Raw genomic sequence first — 22,373 nt, 5'->3', positions numbered from 1 at the left:
CTGAATGTAGAAGGGAAGCTGTGAGCTGCGAGCCTTTCCTGTCTGACCAGCCTGATCAAAGGACATTGCATATGCACAAAGAGCACAATGTATGCAGCAGATTGTGTCACAATGAATCTTGGAGAAGAATGAAAAATTTCCTCATCTAAAAAGTGCAAGAAGTGAAAGTTGGAAGAGAGATTTTTGTTCTTTTGTCCAAAAAAAAATTTCCAGTTTTCTTAAATGCAAAATCTATGATTTGGTATTTTATCTCATAAACCACATACGCAATCTTATCATCTGCATTCTGCAAAATTATAAATATGGAGTTAATATACGACTTTGTCTAGGGCTGTTCTCCTCCTCGAAAGCTGAATTCAGTACTTAGAGCTCATTATTCAACATCACATTTATTAAACAATGCCCTTTCAGTGGCGTTTTCATATCTACATAATGAAAATTCTTCCTCTTCAGAAAAAGATGAGGGAAATGATTGGGATAAGAAGTAATCCAAGCTGGCCAGGTGTACTCCTGCTGTGCATTAACTCACTGCACTTATCCCGTGGGACACATCTGCATTCAGCACTGAAGAGGCACTGCAGGAAATATCACAAAGGAAATCAGGCTGGGGAAATGCTCATCCCAGCCCAGGCTGCTGGGAACAGCTGGACACGGGGACAGCCACGTGTCCCATGGGGAGCCAGGGCCCACAGGGCAGCTTGGAGGGGCTGGAGCTGGGAGAACGTGGCAGCTGGCATGGCTGGGGTCCAGGGACCCCTCCGGAACAACCCTCACCTTCTCCTGGTTTTGGTTTTGGCCAAGGCAGTGAAGACCAGGAGGGCACAGCCACTGGCTCCACCAGCAGTGGTGGGGCTGGAGAAGAGCCCAGCTCACCCAGGGGATGCTCAGGTGGTCTCTGCCAGGCACACACCCCTGGCAACACCAGCCTGGTCTGGGCAGAAGGTGTGACTGTGCCAAGTGTGAGGCTGTGCCTGAGCCCTGCTGGGCACAGGGTCTAAGCTCAGGCCTAAACCCACAGCCACAGGGCTGCTCCAGAGGAAGGCTGGGTCACACGTGGGCACAAGGAGTTTCTGCCTGTGGGTCTCAGAGCCCAGCACAGCGAGGGGAAGGTGCTGTTCCCTCCCTGCTGATCTGCTTCTCAGGCTGTGCCTCCAGAAGGTGGCCAGGCACAGCTCAGGGTGAGCCACACAATTTGCTGGCTCTCCTTTGGCTTTGGTGAACTCTCCTGCTCTCAGGAAATGTCCAGGGCAGGACACTGCAGGGCTGCCCACGGGAGGTGAGCTGCCTCTGGTTTGGGAGCTTCACTGTGTGCACTCAGGTGCTGCCAGGCAGCAAACAACTGCTGGCTCATCTTACTGGTTAATCTGGATAAAGTCTGAAAGACCAAGCAACCCTAAAACCAAATGGTGTCATTTCAGTGTCATGCTCAGAGAAGAGCCATGACAGGAACTGTCTGTCCTTACCCTGGAAATCACCAAGAACAGCTCAACAGGGGAGCCTGGGCTTCACACAGGGTTCAAGGGACCACAGAGCATCAAGTCAGAGATGAATTGAGAGAATACTCACCCTCCAGAGGACAATCTCTGCATGGATTCTGTGTTAATTCAATCATATTATGAGAATTCCCAAATGGCATTTGCACTGGCCTGTGCAAACACTGTGCTCTGAGGTGTGTCCACACGTTTACTGGTGAGGGAACCACCAACCAAGCCAGGAGAAATGGCCAGCTGTGCATGGACACAGAGAATGTTTTCAGAAGTACCAACAGAAATAAAAACTTTCAAGGCAGACACTAGGAACACAGAGGGGGAGAACAGTATAACAGGCTGCAATAAAGGAAATTGAAAAGAGGCAGAAAACCTCATTATAGGAGCAAAAGAACACTTTTGCCTTCTCGAGGGATCACTGCTAAGCCCCTGCAAATGAGAGGCCGTAGGACTGAAATGACCAACTCCACTGAGCACCAAAGCCACTCAGCAAAGGCACTGCTTTAATTAAATGACAAAATTCTGTCCCCTTCCTGCTCTCAGCTAACCCTCAGGAAGCCAGAGGCAGGATTGGCACCGAGGCAATGACTGTGCCCTTTGCTAACACCTCCCCTGCTCCAGAGCCAAGCAAAGCTCCTCCACAGGGGCTCCACAGGTACCATTCCCTCCCACACATCTGACTGATGAACAGAATCAAGCCAAGCTCAGAGCAGCTTTTCTCAGCCTTTAACTTGAATTCAATCTCTGTGTCAGCTTTAAAGAAACACCAAAGAGCCTGAAATGTGCCTATTTTCCCTGGTCTATCAGCAGATACAATAAAAGTTATTACCTTTCCCTACAAACCACATCCTTGTGGTCAGGGCTGTGGATTCCTTCATCCAGGAGAGAATACCAACCTTCCCTGGCACCCAGGTTACAGCAAAAGGCTCTGTGAAACTTTGAGCTGAACTTGAAAGAAGCTGGAAAACTAAATCATAAATGAGTGTTTCATAAATGAGATGCTCCAGCAGCATGAGCTGCAAACAGCCACACAACTGCAAAGGATTATTGGCCTCTATATATTATTAATCAACCCCCAACAATAAATAATAAGTCAAGCCACACAAGGCCAGTTACATGCCCAGAGCTTTCAACATTTAATGAGGTTTCCTTGGAAGTTAACATGCCCAAAGTGGGAGGCTCAGAATGGGCCACAAATATCAATATTGATTTCTTTTGGCACTATCTTGGCCAGAACCCCCTGGCAAAAGGAGTCCTTTGGGCTGGAGCATTTGCAATGTTTCTGTGAAAAATCAGCAGAATGCTAAATTTCATTTTGAATTTGAAATATAAATCTGAAGTGCACTTTGCTCAAGCTTTGTTGAAGAAACAATTTATTATAGCATTTAATCTTCTTGATATAAGAAAAAGAGATTTTAGTCTGCTAATAAGCTGTGTAGAAGCCATGACTAATTAACCTAATTATATCAGTCTGTGACAAAACATGATTTTACTAAACCCATGCCTCAAGTAACTAGAATTTTCAAAACCTCAAAGGCTAATAAACCAACAGACATCAACACAAACACTAATAAAAGTTGACATCAACCATATTATTTATAGTAAAATCAATACTACAGTCATCACAAAAGACAATCTGAAGGGTATTCAGTATGTGATAATGCAGAATTCACTATCAGAAAGTCCTGATATTCATGAAATTAGTGCAGATTACTGGGCAGTGACTCCTGGAGATGTGCAGCTCCTGGGATGCAGGCTGAGGACACCTGAGGTGTGCAGCACACCTGGAAACCTTCCCGTGCAGAGCAGCATTTGTGCATCACAGTTTCCACCTCAAGCACAAACCCACAAAGCCCAAAGCCACAGTGAGGAAGAGGAGGCTGAGTGGGAAGGGCTGTGTGGGAGGGAATCACCCAGGGAACAGGAAAGGCCATTTCAGCCACATGGAGTGGGACTGGCAGCACAGGAGGGGTGACCTCACAAAGAAAACTCACAGCAGGTGTCTGTTTGGAGAATGTACCACCTGCAGGCAGCTGGCAAAGGCATCCTTGGGCACGACAGGAGTAAGAGAGACTCACAGAATCATAAAGGTTGGAAAAAACCTCTAAGATCATCACATCCAACCATCAACCCAGCACCAGCACTAAACCATATCCTCAAGTCTCACAAAGAAAACATGCTGTAAATAAAATTGATTCTTACATCACCACACTGGCCAGGGACTGATCAGCACCACAGTCAGACAAGAGACACAATCCCAGCTCCAGCAAGGTGACAGTGAACAGGTCCAAGGTGGAGAATATTTGGGCCCTTTTCAGAAAACAAATCTCACCCTGCTGAATCAGGTCCAAACCTAGCACAATACATATTTGTTGACAAAGAGGAGCAAGTATGGGATAGTTCTCATCTTTTTGGGATGCTTTTCCTGTCCTCTCACTCCAAACACATGGCAGGTGCCAGACCAGCCCAGTGGCATGAGAGAATTTCCCTGCAGGTCTGGCAGCTGTCACAGCTCCAACCCCAGCACATCCCTGCAGAAATTCCCACTTCTTCCCAAATACAGGGGCATCTCCATGCCCTTAACAAACCACAACCACAAACCCCTGAAGGGTATTGTCAGTCTGGTCTAACAGGGAGAAGCCTAAATCTCAGAGGGAAGAATCATCTTTTTGGGGACACACACGACGGCACAGGAAGAGACCTCAAAATCAATGTTGGACCTGCAGAACTCTCCATGTGTGTGGCCTTCTTGTGCTGCCCCTCAAAGACAGCACAACTTTGTTCACCAAATGCCACAAGGACCTAATGAAGGGCTGGAGGGATTTTAGAGGAGATAAGGGGAGCTGATTTCCCATGGATCAGGTACCTTGATTCCTCCCCAGGAGTGGTCAGACAGGAACTCCACAGGGCTTGTGACTCCAGGCTGTGCTGGGTATCTGAGCAGGAAATCCAGTTCTGCTGGGTTGATTTCTTTATTCATCAGAAGGATCTGTAATTCCAAACCAACAAGATATCCTAGAGCAGTCAGGATCCAGAGCAGCAACAAACTTCAGCAGATTTATTATTCAGTTAACATGCTTGAAAATGTGTGGCTAAAATGTAGAGTGCCCTGTGTTGGAGAGGTGTTGAGTGCCCCAAAAGAGGACCAGGAATGAGTGTTGAGATTGACAACAGGACAGGAAAAAAGTTGGGAAAACCAAGTGGTAAAAGCTGAGTTCCAGGTGGGTGGGGAGCACCCTGAGGAGAAGACCCTGGCAGCAGATCCAGATTGGACATTAAAAATTACACAAACACCATGGACATGGGACAGCAGCTCTGCAGCAAGCTCTGCTTTAGGTTCAATGCAAGAAGCCTCCCAATCCAGTTTGCTTTGCCTTTTTTGTAGGTCCTGCAGGCAGGAATTACTCTCTCAAATAACCTTTGTCAGTGCAATTCAAATCCAACGCAGCATCTGTGCCTGTTATTGGCAGGAATAAATCCTGTGAGGAGCAGCTGAGAGAGCAGGAAAGGGGCTCAGCCTGGAGAAAAGGAGGCTCAGGGGGAACTTGTGGCTCTGCACAAGTCCCTGACAGGAGGGGACAGCCGGGGGGGTCGGGCTGTGCTCCAGGGAACAGGGACAGGAGGAGAGGGAACGGCCTCAGGCTGGGCCAGGGCAGGCTCAGGGGGGACAGCAGCAGGAATTTCCCCATGGAAAGGGAGGTCAGGGATTGGAAATGCCCAGGGAGGTTTGGAGTGCCCATCCCTGGAGGTGCCCAAGGAATTGCTGGAGGTGGCATTCAGAGCTCTGGGCTGGGGACAAAGTGAGGACCAGGTTGGATTCAGTGGTCTGTGATGATTCTGTGATGATTCTGTGATTCCAAGAGAGGCAGAGAAGCCAATCCAGCCCCCAGCCCCTGTATGGGCTGCTCTGGCACTGAGCCCTGGCACACAGGGTGCTGCTGGTACCTGGAAGGTGAGCTGGGCACTGAAGGTCAGTTTGTCCCTCTCGAAGAGCCCCCGGGCCGTGTACTGGAACACGGAGAAGGTGATGCTGTCAGTGAGGCTCAGCACCCGCCCCGGCAGGCTGTCAGCAGGAGCTGCCCTCTCAATGGCCTTCTGGAACACCCCATGGAACGCCTGGGAGGGGAGACACAGCAGGAAGGGCTGTGGGAGAGGCCCTTGGCACACCCCTGGGTGCCCCGAGGTGTCACAGCAATGCCAAGTCAGGTCCTGCATCATGGGGAACACCCAGAGACCAACCAGCCCCTGGCTCTGCCTGTGGCTGCTCCTCAGGGACACAGAGCCTGGCAGAGGTGACATCCCTGGGACACAGAACCTGGAAGAGGTGACATCCCTGGGACACAGAGCCTGGCACTGGTGATGTCCCCTGGGACACAACCTAGCAGAGGTGACATCTCCTGGGACACAGACAGGGCACAGGGAACTCTGACACAATGGTCCAGGAGATGTTTTTGTGCCCTTCTCCCACTGGGATGACACAGCCACTTTCTCTGCAAATGTGGAGCCAGCAGAGAGGGGAGTTCCCAGAGGAAACAGACTCCAGAATGGTTTCCATGGGAAAAAACTCCAACACAACCCCATCCAGTGCCACCCCTGCCATGGCAGGGACACTTCCCATTGTCCCAGGCTGCTCCAAGCCCCAGTGTCCAACCTGGCCTTGGGCACTGCCAGGGATCCAGGGACAGCCACAGCTGCTCTGGGAATTCCATTCCAGCCCCTCCTCACCCTCTCAGGGAACAATTCCTTCCCAATTTCCCATCCATCCCTGCCCTGTGTCAATCTGAAGCCATTCCCTGTGTCCTGTCCCTCCATCCCTTGTCCCCAGCCCTTCTCCAGCTCTCCTGGAGCCCCTTTAGGCCCTGGAAGGAGCTCTGAGCTCTCCCTGGAGTTTTCTCTTCTCCAACTCTCCCAGCCTGGCTCCATAGAGGGGCTCCAGCTCTTGGATCATGTCCATGACCTCTTCTGGACCTGCTCAATCATGTCCACACCTTTCCTGTGCTGAGGACCCCTGCCCAGGACACTACTCCAGGTGGGTCTTACCAGAGTGGAGCAGAGGAGGAAAGCACATCTGTTGCACAAATATTTCAACTCAGAGAAGAGCAATTCCTCCAAATAAACCAATTTTTAAAAAAGTTAAGTCCCATGAGTGTTTTACTGTCTGGATCCTGTAAAGGATTGGCTGAGGAGGGCAGGGAGCACTGAGCTGAAGCAGTCAGTGAAGTCCCCTCAAGGGTGGGTGTCTGCATCAAGAACAACCTTCTTATATAAGAGGTTAAGGATTACTGCAACAATATTTCTGATCTAAATGAGAAAAGAAAAAACTTTCGGAGTAGTCCAAATTAAAGGCACGAGCAAATTATCAAATGCAACTGGAAAAAGAAAATTAACAAGAGCACAAAGGCCAAGCCCTGCTCAGCAGTGCAAAGGCTCTGTGTGCTGGGCCCAGCTAAAGGAAATAACCAGGCCAATACACACTGATGGCACCAACTGGACAAGGCATGACTGTGTTGGCAGCCTTATTTTTAGGGTTTTACAAAGCAAAAATGATGCCTCAACAAATTAAAGTAACATTGATACTGAATGCATTATTAAATAATTGCAGAATGCATTTTCCTGCTTAACGTTTCTTTAAATTGTGTTAAAGCATGCTGCAGAGCAGCACATAAATCTTTGTGTTCTAATTTATAATGGGCTCCCAGCTGTGTGGCAAGTATTCCAAAATCATCCCTGTGCATCTTTACACAATGTTTTATGATCTGTCATCAAAATTTATTAGATAAAAACATTTCCCCCAATAATTTTCTATGTATTTATACACACTGCTAATGTTCACTGGAAAACATAAAACAAACTAACTACAGGAGACACAGATGAAAGGTGAGACCTCGGGAACCCCTGTATCTATTATGTATGGGCGAGGGATGAATCTTTTAAAAGGCACAAAAGATATTCTCTGCATTCTTTCTGATAAAATTACTTCAACAAACGAGTCATAGATATCAAAAGGAAAAGCTTCTTTGAGGATGAAGCTCACCATTTTGTAGGCTCTCCTCAATTCCTTTTTCCAGGTCACTTGTCAAGGTAAGAAATTGTTTGGAAGAAACTGTAGACCAGGATGCTCATTTAACCCTCCATCCCCCAAAATACCTTCCTTATATGACAATATGAAAAGTTTTCTGTTTAATAGAATATTAACACTGTAACTTCTTCTACACAGGGTTTGGAGAAACCTGGGACAGTGGAAGGTGTCCCATGGCAGGGGTGGAACAGGATGGGTTTAGTCCCTTCCAGCTGAAACCTTGTGTGATTCTGTGACAATGTGACTCTGCAATTCCCATTTGATGAGCCCCACAGGGAGAGGGCAGGAGGGCAGAGGGGGCAGGTACCTTCAGAGAGAACTGGTACATGGGGTGGATGGCATGGAGCTCGTTCATGGTGAAGTAGAGCAGGGCAGCACGGCAGGCTGCAGGTCTGTACTGCTCCCTGGCCTCATTAATCCTGGCTTCTGTCACCTTAAACTCCTGCACCTGCAGGGAAACACAACAGAACTCCTGTCACAACACCCCTCACTGGGGCTGCAGCCCTGGCAGTGATGCTTTAAGTTTGAGCTTTCCTATTTCCAGACTCTGCACTGCATTGGTGTGTGACTCTGAACTCCATCCAAAGTGTCAGCAAGTTCTCCTCCCAGCTCAGGCACACAAAACAATCCTTTGCCAGCCCCACAACCAAGGACAGCGCTGCAGCTTCAGCCCCAAAAAGTGCAAAGAGCAGCGACTGGAGGAGAGAATGTGGGAGGATGGCACTGCAGAAGCTGGAGCTGCAATTGGACAATGAAGGCCAAGATGGAAATGGAGCCAAAGTGATCCAAGTGTGAGAACTCGTGACTCGGATCCATCTTGGCTCCATCTTGGCTGGAGCCACGGCCGGGCTCTTGCAGTGCCCAAGGTGAATCCTTGGAAGGGCTTGGAATAAATCCCTGCTTTATTCCTTCAGCACTGCCCAGCCTCTGCTCCAGGAAACTCTCCAGGCATCAGCAGAGTGGACACTGGCCACAAAGTCATCAGGGCAATCCACAGGTGACCACCATGGGTCACTTGTGCCCCTGCCAGGCTGGATCTGCCCTCCCCAGCATCCTCCCCCTCTGGAACTTCCATTTAACTGCATTTTGCACTCAGTTGCCCAATCCCCCGTTTTCCTGTGTCCACTCCAGACTTCTCCCTAGGCTCCCTGCTCTTTGCTAACTGGAATTGGTTTTCTCATCAATGAGTTTCTCAATCAATGAGTGCTAATTGCCCCCCTCCTGTGCAGGCCATTAAGGAGGCTGGGCTGAGCAGCCCCAGTGCTGCTCTCAGGCAGCTTCCCCAGGGCTGAGAGCTGCTCGTGTATAACAGCTCAGCTCTTTGCTGCCTTTCCTCAGCAGCACCAAACCTCGCTCTGCAGCTGCTCTGAGGGACATGTGAAAATCTCAGCAGAATCACCACCCATCATCACCTCGGTCCTGCTTGTTCTTTCACCCCACCTCAGCAGCAAGAAGTGACATCTCTGAGCCTCCTGGGGTTTATTTTAGTCCCTGGCTAAGGACAGACATGTCTAACACCATGGTCAGGAGCTGCTGGGACAGTGCTGACCCAGTCAGCCCAGCAAATCATGCAATAGGATCATAGAATCCCAGAACAGTTTGGGTTTGAAAGGACCCTAAAGCTCTTCTCATTCCACTCAAGGACATTTTCCACCGTCCTAGGCTGCCCCAAGCCCTATCCAGCCTGGCCTTGGACACTTCCAAATATGGTGAAGCCACAGCTTCTCTGGGCAACCTATGCCAGGGCCTCCCCACCCTTACAGCCAGGAATTTCTTCCTAATATCTGATCAAAGTCTCCCATTTTCATCTTGAAGCCTTTCCCCTTGTCCTATCACTGCAAGAAGTCCCTCTCCAGCCCTTCCTAGGCTTCCTATGGCAGAATGAGCCAGCAGAGCATCACACAGCCCCTGCTGAAACACCACAGGGTGCCCTGGGCTGTCACCTGAGCTGCTGTGAGCACACCTGGCTGGGGCACCACAAGGAAGCACAGGATGAGCCTTCATCTGCTGTGGGATCTGTGGGATGTTTGTACATCCCCATGAGCAGTGCTGGACTCATGAACAGCTCTGGCAAACTCAGAGCCAGAGCTGGGGCAGATAGATGCTCTCCATCTGTAGAGCAGGGAGGACTTCCAGAGCAAGGAAAATGTTGGCTGAACACCTTTCTTTGGGTAATCAGACCAAAAGGACAGTGAGGCTTAACTTGAACTTCTAACAGGGCTCTTGCACAGCTTTCCAGGTGGGGACAAACTCAAAAAATCCAGGTGGAAACTCTAAAATTCATGCCTTGTTGGCACTGCTGGCAGTGAGCAGCTGCACAGCACAGCTGGTTTAGAAGGTGAAGCACTTCCAAAGCACCTGCTTCAAGGGGGAGATGTCAAAGCTTTCCATGTCAAAAAATCCCTTCAACACCCCCTTTGGGAGTTCAACCAACTCCTCCCCAGGGAGCTGAATGCACCTGATGCACCACAAATAGAAAACAATTCTGATTTTGAACATGGAGGGAGTATCACTGAGTTTCTTGGTCACTGGCTGGGAAGAGAGGCAGTGCCAGGCAGAACATGGGCCAGTGGTTGAGGGAGGGCACGTGCAGGCTCTGGAGATGGGGAGACTGCAGAGGGAAAGAGCTGAACGTCCCCTCCAGAGTCCTGGGACAATCCTGGCACGGGAATCACACTTCCCAAGCTCCCTCAGTGGCAAGGAAAAACCCCTGGGCATTTACCTGAGCCCATGCAGGCAGCAAGGGCAGCTGGGCAGGTGGCAGTGCTCACACAAATGCTGATTTATACTCTGAGGAACGGAAGAGTGCGAAATACCTGAGTTCTTTCACATTTACTCGAGATCACAGCTCCCCAGATTTCAGTCCCTGGTCAGTACTAAAATCCAGCCTCACTGAGGCAGTGTGATGTACCCAGGATTATGCTGGAACACTTTAAAGCTGCCTTGATACAGTGTGTAAATTTTATTGTCTTTACATCAGGCATCAATGTTTTCTCTTGGTCTTAAATAGGTCATTTAACACAAAAAAGCTCCAAAGAACTAAATGGCCTGGAGCTCTCCAGAATGGAGAGCATTTACAATTTATACCAATTTCTATTCCCTGCTCAGCAGACGGAGCAGAGATGGGCAGAGCAGAGGTTACATTCCAGCCAGAAATCCTTAAAGGAGCACAGACATGCTTTCTCCAGGCTATCACTGCCTTTGTACCTTCTCCACAATCTCTGCAGCTGTCCTTTTAGTGGTCTCCAGGTTTTCCACCAACGCTGTGTCTCCCAGGAAATTCCCAGATGCTGACGACAGCCGAGAGAGCAAATTGTCCTCCAATGTTTTCAAGGTGATCTTGAATCCATTCTGTTGCTTTGTGAGATCTGACTGCAAATAAAAAATTCAGGAAGTTTTAGCCATAAAGGATGTGGTAAAGTAAGGATTAATCACCTTCACATGGGAACAGGATTCCCACTGACAATTGCTATAGTCCAGTAGTGCTGATTCCTGCTCTCTGCAACTCCTGGGAATGGATAGAGTTCTGGGATCTGGGATCACTCCTTATCCAACAAGCTTGCAGCTCAGAGAACCCTGGAACGGCACAGAAAGCACCAGGAGAACTGAGCCCTTTTGCTAGAAAAGCAGGAAAATGCTGGAAATGAATCAGGAAGAAAAGACCTTTATCCCCTTTATCCACATATCCGGTGTCTTTGTACCTCAATTCTTGGGGTCAAGTCAGCCTGGAGAGTCCCTGCTCCTCACCCCTCCTGCTGAACATCTGCTCTCACCACTCCAGCCCACAGCAGTCACACCAGCATTGGGGAACACGGGGTTAAAACCTGATGGCAAAACCAGCAGTGAAGTCCCTTGGGTACCAATGTGAGTATGGGGAGATCCCAGGCTCAGAACTGAGGGCAAATCCACAGCCTCTCCTGTCCTGCTCCCATTTGTACCCTGGCCTCGAGGTCCCACTGGCACCAGTGGCTAAAGCTGGACCTGACAAAGATGGGCAAGAAGATTCAGGCCAGCACAACTCTCCTGTGGCAGAGGCAGATTTCTGAATGACAGCAAACCCTTCCCATGTCTCTGAAGTGCCCTCTCCATGCTCTGCAGGCACAGTCCCACCTCCCTGGCCCCTGCAGGAACACCAGTCATGAGCACTGTTCATGGTGGAAACAAAGGCTCTCACCTGGCTCCTTTCTGAGCTGCTCCTCCAGGACAGGCTTTCTCCCTGAGATGTGATTGTCCTATTCTGTGTGTTTGCTCAGAGAAAACTCCTGGCTCTTGTGTTTATTGTGGATTCCACAATATGTGCCTATTGTGAGCACCTATTTTTAGAGTTGTCACAGAAAATACCCTGTGGGAAAGCTCTGATTGGGATGCTGGACTAAGCCTGGTGAAGTCAGTGCTAACACTTGCTATGGAAAACACTGCTGAGTGACACTCAGTTCAAACCCTCAGACTGTTAAGTGACACAAAACAAGAAATTCAAGGAACTTGCAGAGTGTTTTACAGCCCTGCAAAACCCAACAGCTCTAGAAGAGCAGGAGTGGGGCATGTGGAGCTGAGACAAGTCCTGGGCCACTGGCATGTGACAGACTCAGTGCCACAAGCCAAGGATCTAATGCTCCAAAGAGAGTTTTTGGGAAAATATCTCCCCCTGTAGGGTCTGGAGGAGCCCAGGAAGGAGAAATGTGAAACCCTATGGCTTTCCCAATCCCACCATGCAGAAGTGAGCCTGTAGGATTTGCTCTGTTGCCAGGTTTTCCACCAGATTGAGAGACTCTCTCATTAATAACTCATCTTTCAATATATGGGCTGAAATTCCATGCACACCCTCATTCCATGTTAACAGCAGCTCTGCTGAGCAGGCACTGAAGTGTGTCTGGTATTTCAGCAGGAAAGGGCTGCTTTAAAGGCCTTTTCTCTAAACTTTACACACAGGAACTTGCTCCTGGTGGTGGCGAATATTTCACAAGCCTTGAACCAGAAAACTAATGTGGCTAATTGTGTGCATTCCTGTCATTCAAGCATAGCATGACTTGAAAAAGGACATTTTGCAAGCTCTTCTTGCAGACCACGGACTGTGAGCCCTGGAGTTATTAATGAGGAGGGGGTGGATTTTTGTTCCAATTGCCTGTGATCCCCACACAGGTTCTGGAGCACCCTCAGATGCCCAGACTGGATGTCCCCAGCACCTGTGGGTGCTGCAGCCTCATCCTGCTGTGGTTTGCAGCACAGCAAGGTCATCATTCCTTATGTCTGCACTGCAGCTCATTAGCTCATACAGAAAAGTGCTGCTTCTGGGAAATAAGTTACTCCCAGGGTAACTTCCAAACCTCATTCCATGCAAAAAAAGTTCACCAGAGCTCCAGGCCAGCTCTGCAGGATTCACTGCCAGAGCCTTCCAAACTCAGCCACAGCAGCCACTTTTCCTTTTCCCTTTTGCTGGTTTTGTTGTTATTTTAACCTCACAATCCAGAGGGGGGAAATTCTCTGTGTTTTCACAGAATCCAAAAATGATTTGGGTTGGAAGGGACTTTATTACCATTGTGTTCCACCCCTGCCATGGGCAGGGACACCTCCCACTGTCCCAGGCTGCTCCCAGCCCCAGTGTCCAACCTGGCCTTGGGCACTGCCAGGGATCCAGGGGCAGCCACAGCTGCTCTGGGCACCCTGTGCCAGGGCCTGCCCACCCTCACTGGGAGGAATTTCATCTCAGTATCTGACTCTGCAGAGCACCTGAGGAAAAACCTCAACTGTCCATGACAGCACAGGGATCTCACACTTCATCTCTAAATCAGCACAGCAGGCCCCAGCTCGTGGCTTATCCACCCACAGCTTGGGACAAAACATCCCTCCTAAGGCTGCTCCCAACACTAAACACACAAGGAATTAGAGGCAAATAGCAATTGAGACATTTCAGCCAAACAGTGAAGTTTGGAGAAGGTGGGGGGTACCTTAAACCAGCCCTGAGGACACAACTGGACCATGGCAGTGCCACCAGCACAGGGACCACAGTTATCCTCAGCACAGGGAATTGCAGGGAAAACCAGTGAAAGGGTTTGCAGTGAGCTGGGAGAGAAGGTCCTGCTTGCCTTGCCCTAATGTGGTTTGTAAGGAGGGACAGAAAGACTGAACTGGGAATCAAGGAAGAAAAGGATTTTGAAAGCAGACTGTATTGAGAAAACATTTTTAAAAGATGCTACCAGAACTGGATTAATCACAGGTGCTTGCTGAATTGGATTAGGTTATCAGCAATAAATTCTGGGCTCCATATACAAGGTGTGCTTTGAGCTCAGTAACCTTTGTACAGTGCTTTAAGAATCATCTCTCTTGCCCTCAAACCATTTCTCTAAACCTTCCCTGGACACCAAACACCTGTCCCTTCAGTCCCAGGGTGGAGAGGAAGGACAAACACACACCTGCAGAGGTGACCTGTCCTCTGGGGAATCCCAAATTCCACTCTGGGTCTCACACGAGCTCCAGACCCAGCCCTGGGGTATCTTGGGTTTCAATGCAGGCTGTGCCCAGCAGTGTGTGTTCTATCCCAGATGTTCACCCAGCTGTTGCAGTGTTCTTTATCTTCCCCACAGCCCATCCTCCCTCCAGGAGATCTCTCCTGTTCATGGCCATGCAGTCCCAGGGCAGGGCTGATAAAATTCCATCATCCCATTGGGAGATGCTCCAGCCAGGGCAGGAGCCAAGCATTTCCTACCCAGATCAAAGGGGAGATTTGGAACAGCAGAGCAGCCTTTTCCCACTGGATCCCAGAGGAAAACCAGAGCCTTGCACATCATCCCTGCAGCTTTGGAGGAAAACTGCACCTTGTGCAGGAGCCCTGCTCCAGCAGAACCACATCTGTCACTGCAGGAGGATGCAGCCACCATGGAATGGGACTGCACCAAGCCCTGACTGACTGATGGGGTGAGCTTGGATTCTGACTGTCAGTGGTTTTGGGTTTATTCTCTGTAATACCTATTTCTATTTTAATTTTCCTAGTAAATAACTGTTATTCCTATTCCCATATCTTTGCCTGAGAGACCCTTAATTTCAAAATCATAATAATTTGGAGGGAGGGGGTTTATATTTTCCATTTCAAGAAAGGCTCCTGCCTTTATTAGCAGACACCTGTCTTTCAAACCAAGACATGGGGGCAGAAGATGCAGAGCCCCTGGTCACAGGTGGCACTGCCACCCCTTCACTGCCCAAGGAGACACAGCTCTGCTTTAAATCCAGCAAGAAACAGGGTTTATGTTCCCCTTCTAGCAGAACATCTGGAGTTCCAGGCTGCTTTTCTCCTCCCTGAGGCAGCAGGGATGCAGTAGGATGGAACTGGGTGAGGAGAGGCTCTGGTGTTCTCTTGCTGTGGTGCTGGAGAGAAATAATTCAGTATTCTTCAAGGTAAGGAAAATGGGACATCCCATTTTCACATCCCACAGGAATTGTGCTGGGGACACTGAGCAAGGCTTTGTGTCCCTCGTGGCAGCAGCACAGCACCCCTGGCTCACATATTAATCAGCTCATTTTGTATTTTTGATGCCATCTTTTGGCTCATTAGCACATGAGCCTCGATGCTTCATTAAGGCTGCCCAGCTAAGGACCTTCAGAACCTCATTAAATGGAAAGATTCTTTCAGAACAGGCCTGGCCTGACTGAACACATGCAGTAAATTTATTTCCACTCTCAGAAAATATTTAGGATTATTCATATTTGTTCCACTGTTAAAGTTGTCATCAGAAGGGAGGATTTTCTTTCTAAAATTACCTTGAAATTAAAGCCATACTTATTAAGAGAGAGAGAAAATATTTTGGGCTGTTACAAAGTGGGAGGAAGAACCAGAAGAGAAAAATATCATTGCCAGCCTCACAATATTTACAGAGAGATTCCTTTACCATAAATGCTGAAAATTAAATGAGATTAATGCTGCTTCAAAAATTAGATTGGTGAAGTCCGGAAAAAAACTGAGGTAATGAGAAACTCAGCTTTCAGTCAGAGGAGGAGGAGGAAAATAAAGAGAATTTTTGGGAGAAAAACGTTGAAAATTAAGTACAAGGGTTCTTAAAATGCCAAGAAAAGGGAAGGCTGAAGGAAAAATAACCCTCAATGTTTGTCATACAAGGGAAATCTGATTTTGTGAAGAGCTCAGCAACGTCTGCAAGCTGGCATGTAAAATGCTGTTTGTTAAAAATGAAATAAAAATTAAAAATAGCAAAACTAGAAATAAAAATAATAAAAATAAAAATGAAATATGATAATGATGATTGTAGCACTTGTTCTCAGTGTAAACTCCTAGGTGTTGACCTTCAGCTCCTACAGGTCAGGCTTCTCAGTGTAGACCAGCAACAATAATAATAACAATATTAATTTAAAAAAATAATAATTATAATCATTATAATTAAATCATAAGTGTAATAACGATGCTACTGATAATTTCTCCTTGTTCCCAGTGACAATTTCCAGGTGCTGACCTTCAGCTCCTCCAAGTCTGGCCTCTCAGTGTAGATGAACAACACTATTATTAATAATATTCATAATTATAATTATAATAATTATAATTAAATTATAAATCTAATAATAATGCTACTGATGATTTCTCCTTGACCCCAGTGTAAACCCCCAGGTCTGACCTTCAGCTCCTCCAGGTCTGGCCTCTCAGTGTAGACCAACAACAACATTATTAATAATATTAATAATTATAATTATATAATTAAATAATAAAATATATATTAATTATAATAATAGAATGATAAGTGTAATAAGGATGCCACTGATGATTTCTCCTGCTCTCAGTGTTTCTCTGACCTTCAGCTCCTCCAGGTCTGGCCTCTCCAGGCTCACCACAGCCCCCAGCAGCTGCTCCTCGAGGCCATGGCGGGTGACAGAGAAGTCGATGAGGGTGCACTGTGCCTGCAGCTCGGGCTGGAAGTGAGGGTTTGCCAGCTTGGTGTGCAGGATCAGACGGAAGGCAGGGTGCAAGGCACACTCCTTGTCCCCAATCTTGATGTACCTGGGATTTTGGCAAAAGGAGCCTCAGGCAGGAGCTGACACCACAGGACAGTGGCAGCTCCAGCGACTTGGCACTCCTCACAGAAATCATTATTGAAGCAAAGCGTTTCATACTGGACACACTAAAATCACTTCTCATTTAAGGGAAAAACCCCAAAGAGTCTCTCCTGAATTTTGGATCCTGTTTAAGGAGGCTAAAATTTTCCACAGTGACACAACCAGACCTACCATGAACACTCCTGGCTTTGGGCAGAGGCTGAATTCGGCCTAAAACTGGAGTAGCAGGGAGGAAAAGCCTCTCAAGCTCGAGCTTTTTTCACTGGTCAGAGCTAAAACTACCCAGAGTGCTGGCTCTGACCAGGCCAGCTCTGGCTTGACAAGTGAAGCCACATGTGGAGAGTGGTGGCTGACATTCCCAGGAGGTGACATCAGCCAGGAAAACCCAGCATCCTCCTGCTCTGCACTGCTGACACACAGTCTAAAGCTCACAGAGACCCCAGGAAATGACAACATTCTCTGAACCCAAGATTAGCCCAGCCCAGAAATGCAGCCATGCCCTGGGTTGTATCCAAAGCTGTGGGCAGCAGGGCCAGGAGGGGATTCTGTCTCTGGGGAGACCCCACCTGGAACAGGGCCCAGTTCTGGTGTCCCCAACATAAAAGGGACAAGGAACTGTTGGAACAATTGCAGAGGAGAGCTGGAAGTTGATAAAGGGACTGGAGCAGCTCCCCCATGGAGCCAGGCTGGGAGAGCTGGGATTGTCCAGCCTGGAGAGGAGAAGGTTGTGTGGAGACCCCAGAGCCCCTTCCAGGGGCTGCAGGGGCTGCAGGGACCTGATCAGGAACTGAAGTGACAGGACAAGGGGGAATGGGTTCAGACTGACAGAGAGTGGGTTTAGATGAGATGTTAGGAAGGAATCCTTCCCTGTGAGGGTGGGCAGGGCTGGCACAGGGTGCCCAGAGCAGCTGTGGCTGCCCCTGGATCCCTGGCAGTGCCCAAGGCCAGGTTGGACACTGGGGCTGGGAGCAGCCTGGGACAGTGGGAGGTGTCCCTGCCATGGCAGGGATGGCACTGGATGATTTTTAAAGTCCCTCCCAACCCAAATGATTTTATAATTCTATATTAACAAAGGCCATGGGAACCAGAGTCAAAGAAAAACTAGGAATGTTTTTGGGGATGCACTGTGGGAATGTTGATGTTCTCAAGGGAGTTTGAATTCACTTCCCAGTCCAACACCACTCATTGGGTGCCCTCCTGGCCCTCTCAACTGATTTTGGAGCTGCAAATCCCCCAGTACAGGCAGCTCACAGCAGAGATCCTGCCAGACCCCACAGCGAAACCATTCCTGCTCTGGGACTGGCAGCATCTGCCTGGAGGATGAGCTTAGGGCATGGAAACACAAAGCCCAGGGACTTTCTCTGTGATTTATAACTTATTTTCCCTTTCTATATGACTTCTATATGACTCAAAACAGGGAGTTTTGACAGCAGAGATGCACAAAATGGGATGCCTGAGTGTTCCACTGGAGGGGATTTGCCACCCTCCCTGCTGCATCCCTCTCTCAACATCCTCCAAATATTTCAATCCTGCACTGGGACCAACCCTGCCCCTCTATCCTGGAGCCAAACCCACGCTCAGCCATCCTTCCCAGGATGTTCTCCCCAGCAAGCTTTGCAGACTGCTTGCCTTGCCCACCAGTTTATGACACCCTGGGATGTTTCAGGCAAGCAGGGAAATAATCCTCAAAGAACTGAAGGGAAAAGAGCTCCCTGGCTGCCTCTCTCGCTGACCTCCTCTTGGCTGGAGGTGGCCAGCAGCTGCCATGAGAACTTGACCTCATTAAGAAACACTTGATATCCTTGATGCTGAAACCTGTAGCTGCATTTCTGAACACTGTGTAGTGTTTGCTAAAATTCAAGGTTACTTTTACTTCACAACAGCAGCAGCTATTTTGGTAATAATTCGGTGTCAGAACAGCTAATTACAGACCCCAAGGTCAGTGTACAATGGGAGAATTACAGTTCTCTCTTTTACACGAGGTTTGAATGATGCTGTGAAATGAAATGAGAAATCTAAGTTGATTTCCAAGCCATCCTATGGCTGAATTACCTGTGATTGCCTGATTTAAAACGCCCTCACTGCTGAAGGCAGGATGTTAATGCTGCTGGATGTGAACACCCAGGATCTGAGGGCAGGAACAGAGAGCACAAAGCCTCCAGCCCCCATCCACACGTGTCCCCAAATCCCTCAGGCTCACCTGCCTTTCTTGATTGTTTCTCGGCCCAGTAACGGCCCCAGCACTGGATCCACCGATTCCTCCAGGTTCTCAATCAAAACCACGTCTCCAGCAGCCAGGGCTTGTTCCAGTGTGTCCAGATACCTGTGGGAAACAGCACTGGTGCCTCCTGCAGCAGGGCAGTGACACTGTCAGTGAGGAGGGGACAGAGGGAACACTCACGGCAGTGGCAGGTGCCAGCATTTGGAGAGAGACAGAGGGGTAAGGAGATGTGAGTGCCTGGTGCACAAAGAGGCACTGACAGAGAGAATGAGGCCCCAGACCCTCCAAGGACAAGAGTGACCACTGAGTCTGTCCCAGGCAGAGTCTGGGCAGCCGTGAGCAAAGCTGTCACAGCCTGGGGGTATTTTCAGCACATTGTTTCCTCCAGAGCCCACTGGTGCATTTCATCTTAAAGCAAGGATGAAGAGCAGCTTTCAGCTCTGTTTTACCCAGGGTTTAGGGCCATGCTTAGGGCAACTTCTTTCCTCACGAGGAAATAGAACCCCGTGCCCAGTGCCTCACTGTGGAACAGGGATGCTCAGCTTTGGGATGTCTTGTACCAGGAAGGGCTGGGAAAAGTGCCTGGCCTGTGTCCTTCAGAGCTGCCCTGCACTTCCCTCAACTCCTCTGCCAAGAGGAGAGAAGGACCCTGGGCAGGAGGGGAGGATGCTCCAGGCATATCTCCTCTATCAAGGTTACACTGAATCACCTCCACTAACTCCACTGCTCAAAATTCCTACTCCTCATTTAAGCCAGAGAGCTTGGGAGTTCAAGAGGTGACAGAAGGATCTGAAACAAAAGTTCAGAGTGACCTTTAGGCCTGACCTTTAGAGGAATACACTGACCTAGTGCAACCTCCACCCTGATGAGTGTTTTTTCTGAGTCCAGGGGTATTTTACACAGAGAAAGTGAGAGGGAATGACAGAGCTGGAGGTGGGCCCTCTGTGTGGGTTTAGACCTCTTCCAGCAGTTGAAAGCCAAAAGCTCCATCTCCCAAAGGATGAAACATGCCCTGAATTACATAATGGAGCAGTGATGATGCTTTTAGTCCTCAGCTCTGAGACAGCAAAACACTAAATTCTTCTCTTTAAAGCCCCTGCCAGCCCAAAGTGTGGCTGGGGATGGGAAAAAGGGACATTGTATTGGCACAGCAGGGATGCTACAGAGCCTGCTCCTCTGGTTCCATCCTGCAGGTTCAGATTTAGGTGCCTCTTCTGGGATCCTTGCTGTTCCACAGAGACCTTTGGGTAATTGCAAGGCATGGTGGCCAAGGTGGCTGGGAAACAGAAATCTGCTATTGTGAAAAATGAGCCTTATTTTGGTCCCACATGAGATCAGATCCAGTAACTCACTGTTGTTTTCTCTGAGAAAAGCAGAGGAGGCACCAGCAAAACAACCAGGGTAATGGGGAGGAGGAAACATGGGCATTTCCAGATCTCTGGGAATTTGGAAGTATCAGGCCTGGGTCACTCTTGCCTGTTGCTCTATAGTTGGGAAACAACCCCAGGTCCCATATCTCTGTAGGGATCCCATTTGGGCTGCTCCACCCTAGCTGGGACTCCCCACCATGGTGAGTGCAAGATGCCACAGCAGAAAACCAATCTGTGTGACTGGAGAGGAGAGCCAGGGCTGGAAAGACCTTCCCATGGAAGACTGATCCAGATCCATGCAGGGGTGCTGCAAATGTCCAGCTGGTGGGAGCTCAGCTCAGCCCAGCTGGTCTGCAGGACATGGTGACCTCTCCATACCCAAGCCCTCTCTTTCTCCAAGGGGTAGGAAACCTCCTGGTCATTGTCCTGGATGAAATTAAACCAGGACCTGACACCTACATCGAGCCCCATGGAGGATGCCACAGTTCTACACAGGACTGTTGTCCAGAGCAGCTGTGGCTGCCCCTGGATCCCTGGCAGTGCCCAAGGCCAGGTTGGACACTGGGGCTTGGAGCAGCCTGGGACAGTGGGAGGTGTCCCTGCCATGGCAGGGGTGGAGTGGGATGATCTTTAAGGTCCCTTCCAGCCCAAGCCAGTCTGGGATTCTGTGATACTCAAACTCAGCCTCAGCTCACTGCTCACTCCATCCCCACTTCAGAGGAGTTTCTATGGTAACTGAGCCAAGCACTAAACAGACCCTTGATTTAATGAGAAATCTGTCATTTGGGTAATGAACAAGCAGACAACGTGAGCAAATACAGGCAGCTTTCCCTCAGTGTGGCTGCCTCAGGCAGAGCTGAGCACCCTCTGCTCACCCACCACCCCGGGCCGGCCCGTCCCAGGTGACAAGGACACCTTACCCCTTGTGGCCGGCTGGGATCACGCGCAGCCTCTCTCCGTGGCAGGCTTTGATCCATCGGCTGCCCTGCAGCTGCGGGTCCACCATGAGGGGCCAGCGCTGGCAGCTGCCCAGGATGGCGGCGCTCTCGCCGGAGGAGCGGTCTGAGGGCAGGCCCTGGTTGTGCCAGGCCGCCATGGCCGCCGCGTCCGCCAGCACCCACAGCGGGTCCAGGCCCGGCCTCACGGGGATGGGCACCTGCCAGCACACACATGGCGTGGACACACACGTTTAGAGAGCTGGGGAATTACAGCTTGGAAATTCTTTTCAGGCCTGGATTTCTCCTGACTCTCAGCTCCATTCCCAGACTGACAAGCTGACTGCAGCTTCAGTTAGGGAGGAGTCTCCCAGGGTGAGAACACGGTGACAAACAGAGTGGAATTCATCACCAACATTAACCCCTGGTGTCTTTCCCGTGGGACACATCCTGAGGTGCTGTCCCAAGGATGTTTTTCCCAATTGTCCAATGAGCTCCTGTCCTGTCCTGGCTGCACTAACACACTTTAAATCCGGGCTGTCTGTACAATAAATTGGCCTTTTTTCCCCAAAGAAGTTCGTGTGTGTTGCTGTCCTTTGTCCCTCTTTGCAGCGCAGTGACCGCACACATTGCATTGCTTCTGCTGTTAGAAACACACCTTGTATCCTTGGCTTTGCACAAAGAGTTGAATGAATGCTACGTGTTGTCGGGAAGGAGGGAAATTTAACAGAAAAGTTTTACAGATATACAGGAGGTTCTATAGGAATGAAAGCAAATTTTTGATATAGAAGAAAGGAATTGCTGAGCCAGTCTGACTGGATAACTAGAAGGCAAAGAGCAAAGTGAGTTGGAAGGGTCTTTTATGGCTTAGAGCAAAGGAGAAATCCACCTCAAACAAAAGATGTTTTTACCAAACAAATGGATTTTCATAGGCAAACAAGAAAGTCAATGTTGCAAGTAGAGAAAAGATCTCAGAATTTTTTACTGCAAGAAAACTGAAAAACAACTTCGAGCTTAAACTGTAACATAATAACCTTTTGTGATTGGAAATAGTGACATGAATATGGTAATGTTAGTAGTTAGGATAGGTTATATGTAAATGTAAAATATATTGTGTATGGTGTTGATCAGTTGTTATGTAAAAAGATGCACAGCAGACAAGGGATATAATGCTTTATAACATGAATAGAAGGGGGTTTCAGGACACACGGCTTGCCCATAGCCAGCAGC

At 49.0% G+C, this 22,373-nt stretch overlaps 1 protein-coding gene across 6 annotated transcripts in view; it reads right to left on the bottom strand.

Annotated features, from left to right (window-relative positions):
- The window catches only part of LOC148221596 (dynein axonemal heavy chain 9-like), an 86,121-nt gene that overhangs the window by 48,583 nt on the left and 15,165 nt on the right, over positions 1 to 22,373 (bottom strand). For 3 of the 6 annotated variants that reach the window (XM_088176370.1, XM_088176369.1, XM_088176372.1), the window contains exons 5-11: positions 21,129 to 21,364; positions 18,818 to 18,940; positions 16,357 to 16,561; positions 10,774 to 10,938; positions 7,874 to 8,014; positions 5,433 to 5,603; positions 4,354 to 4,476 (exon numbers count right to left, since the gene is read on the bottom strand). In XM_088176370.1, coding sequence (XP_088032496.1) covers positions 4,354 to 4,476; positions 5,433 to 5,603; positions 7,874 to 8,014; positions 10,774 to 10,938; positions 16,357 to 16,561; positions 18,818 to 18,940; positions 21,129 to 21,364 — 1,164 coding nt within the window. Of the gene's footprint in view, positions 1 to 4,353; positions 4,477 to 5,432; positions 5,604 to 7,873; positions 8,015 to 10,773; positions 10,939 to 11,740; positions 11,795 to 16,181; positions 16,201 to 16,356; positions 16,562 to 18,817; positions 18,941 to 21,128; positions 21,365 to 22,373 lie in introns of those variants that run through there. The other 3 variants (XM_088176371.1, XM_088176374.1, XM_088176373.1) reach the window with 3 other exon arrangements.

The sequence above is a fragment of the Sturnus vulgaris genome, chromosome 20 (assembly GCF_052056855.1).
Source record: "Sturnus vulgaris isolate bStuVul1 chromosome 20, bStuVul1.hap1, whole genome shotgun sequence".
Taxonomy (NCBI): domain Eukaryota; kingdom Metazoa; phylum Chordata; class Aves; order Passeriformes; family Sturnidae; genus Sturnus; species Sturnus vulgaris.
This window is presented reverse-complemented; position numbering and strand designations above follow the sequence as displayed.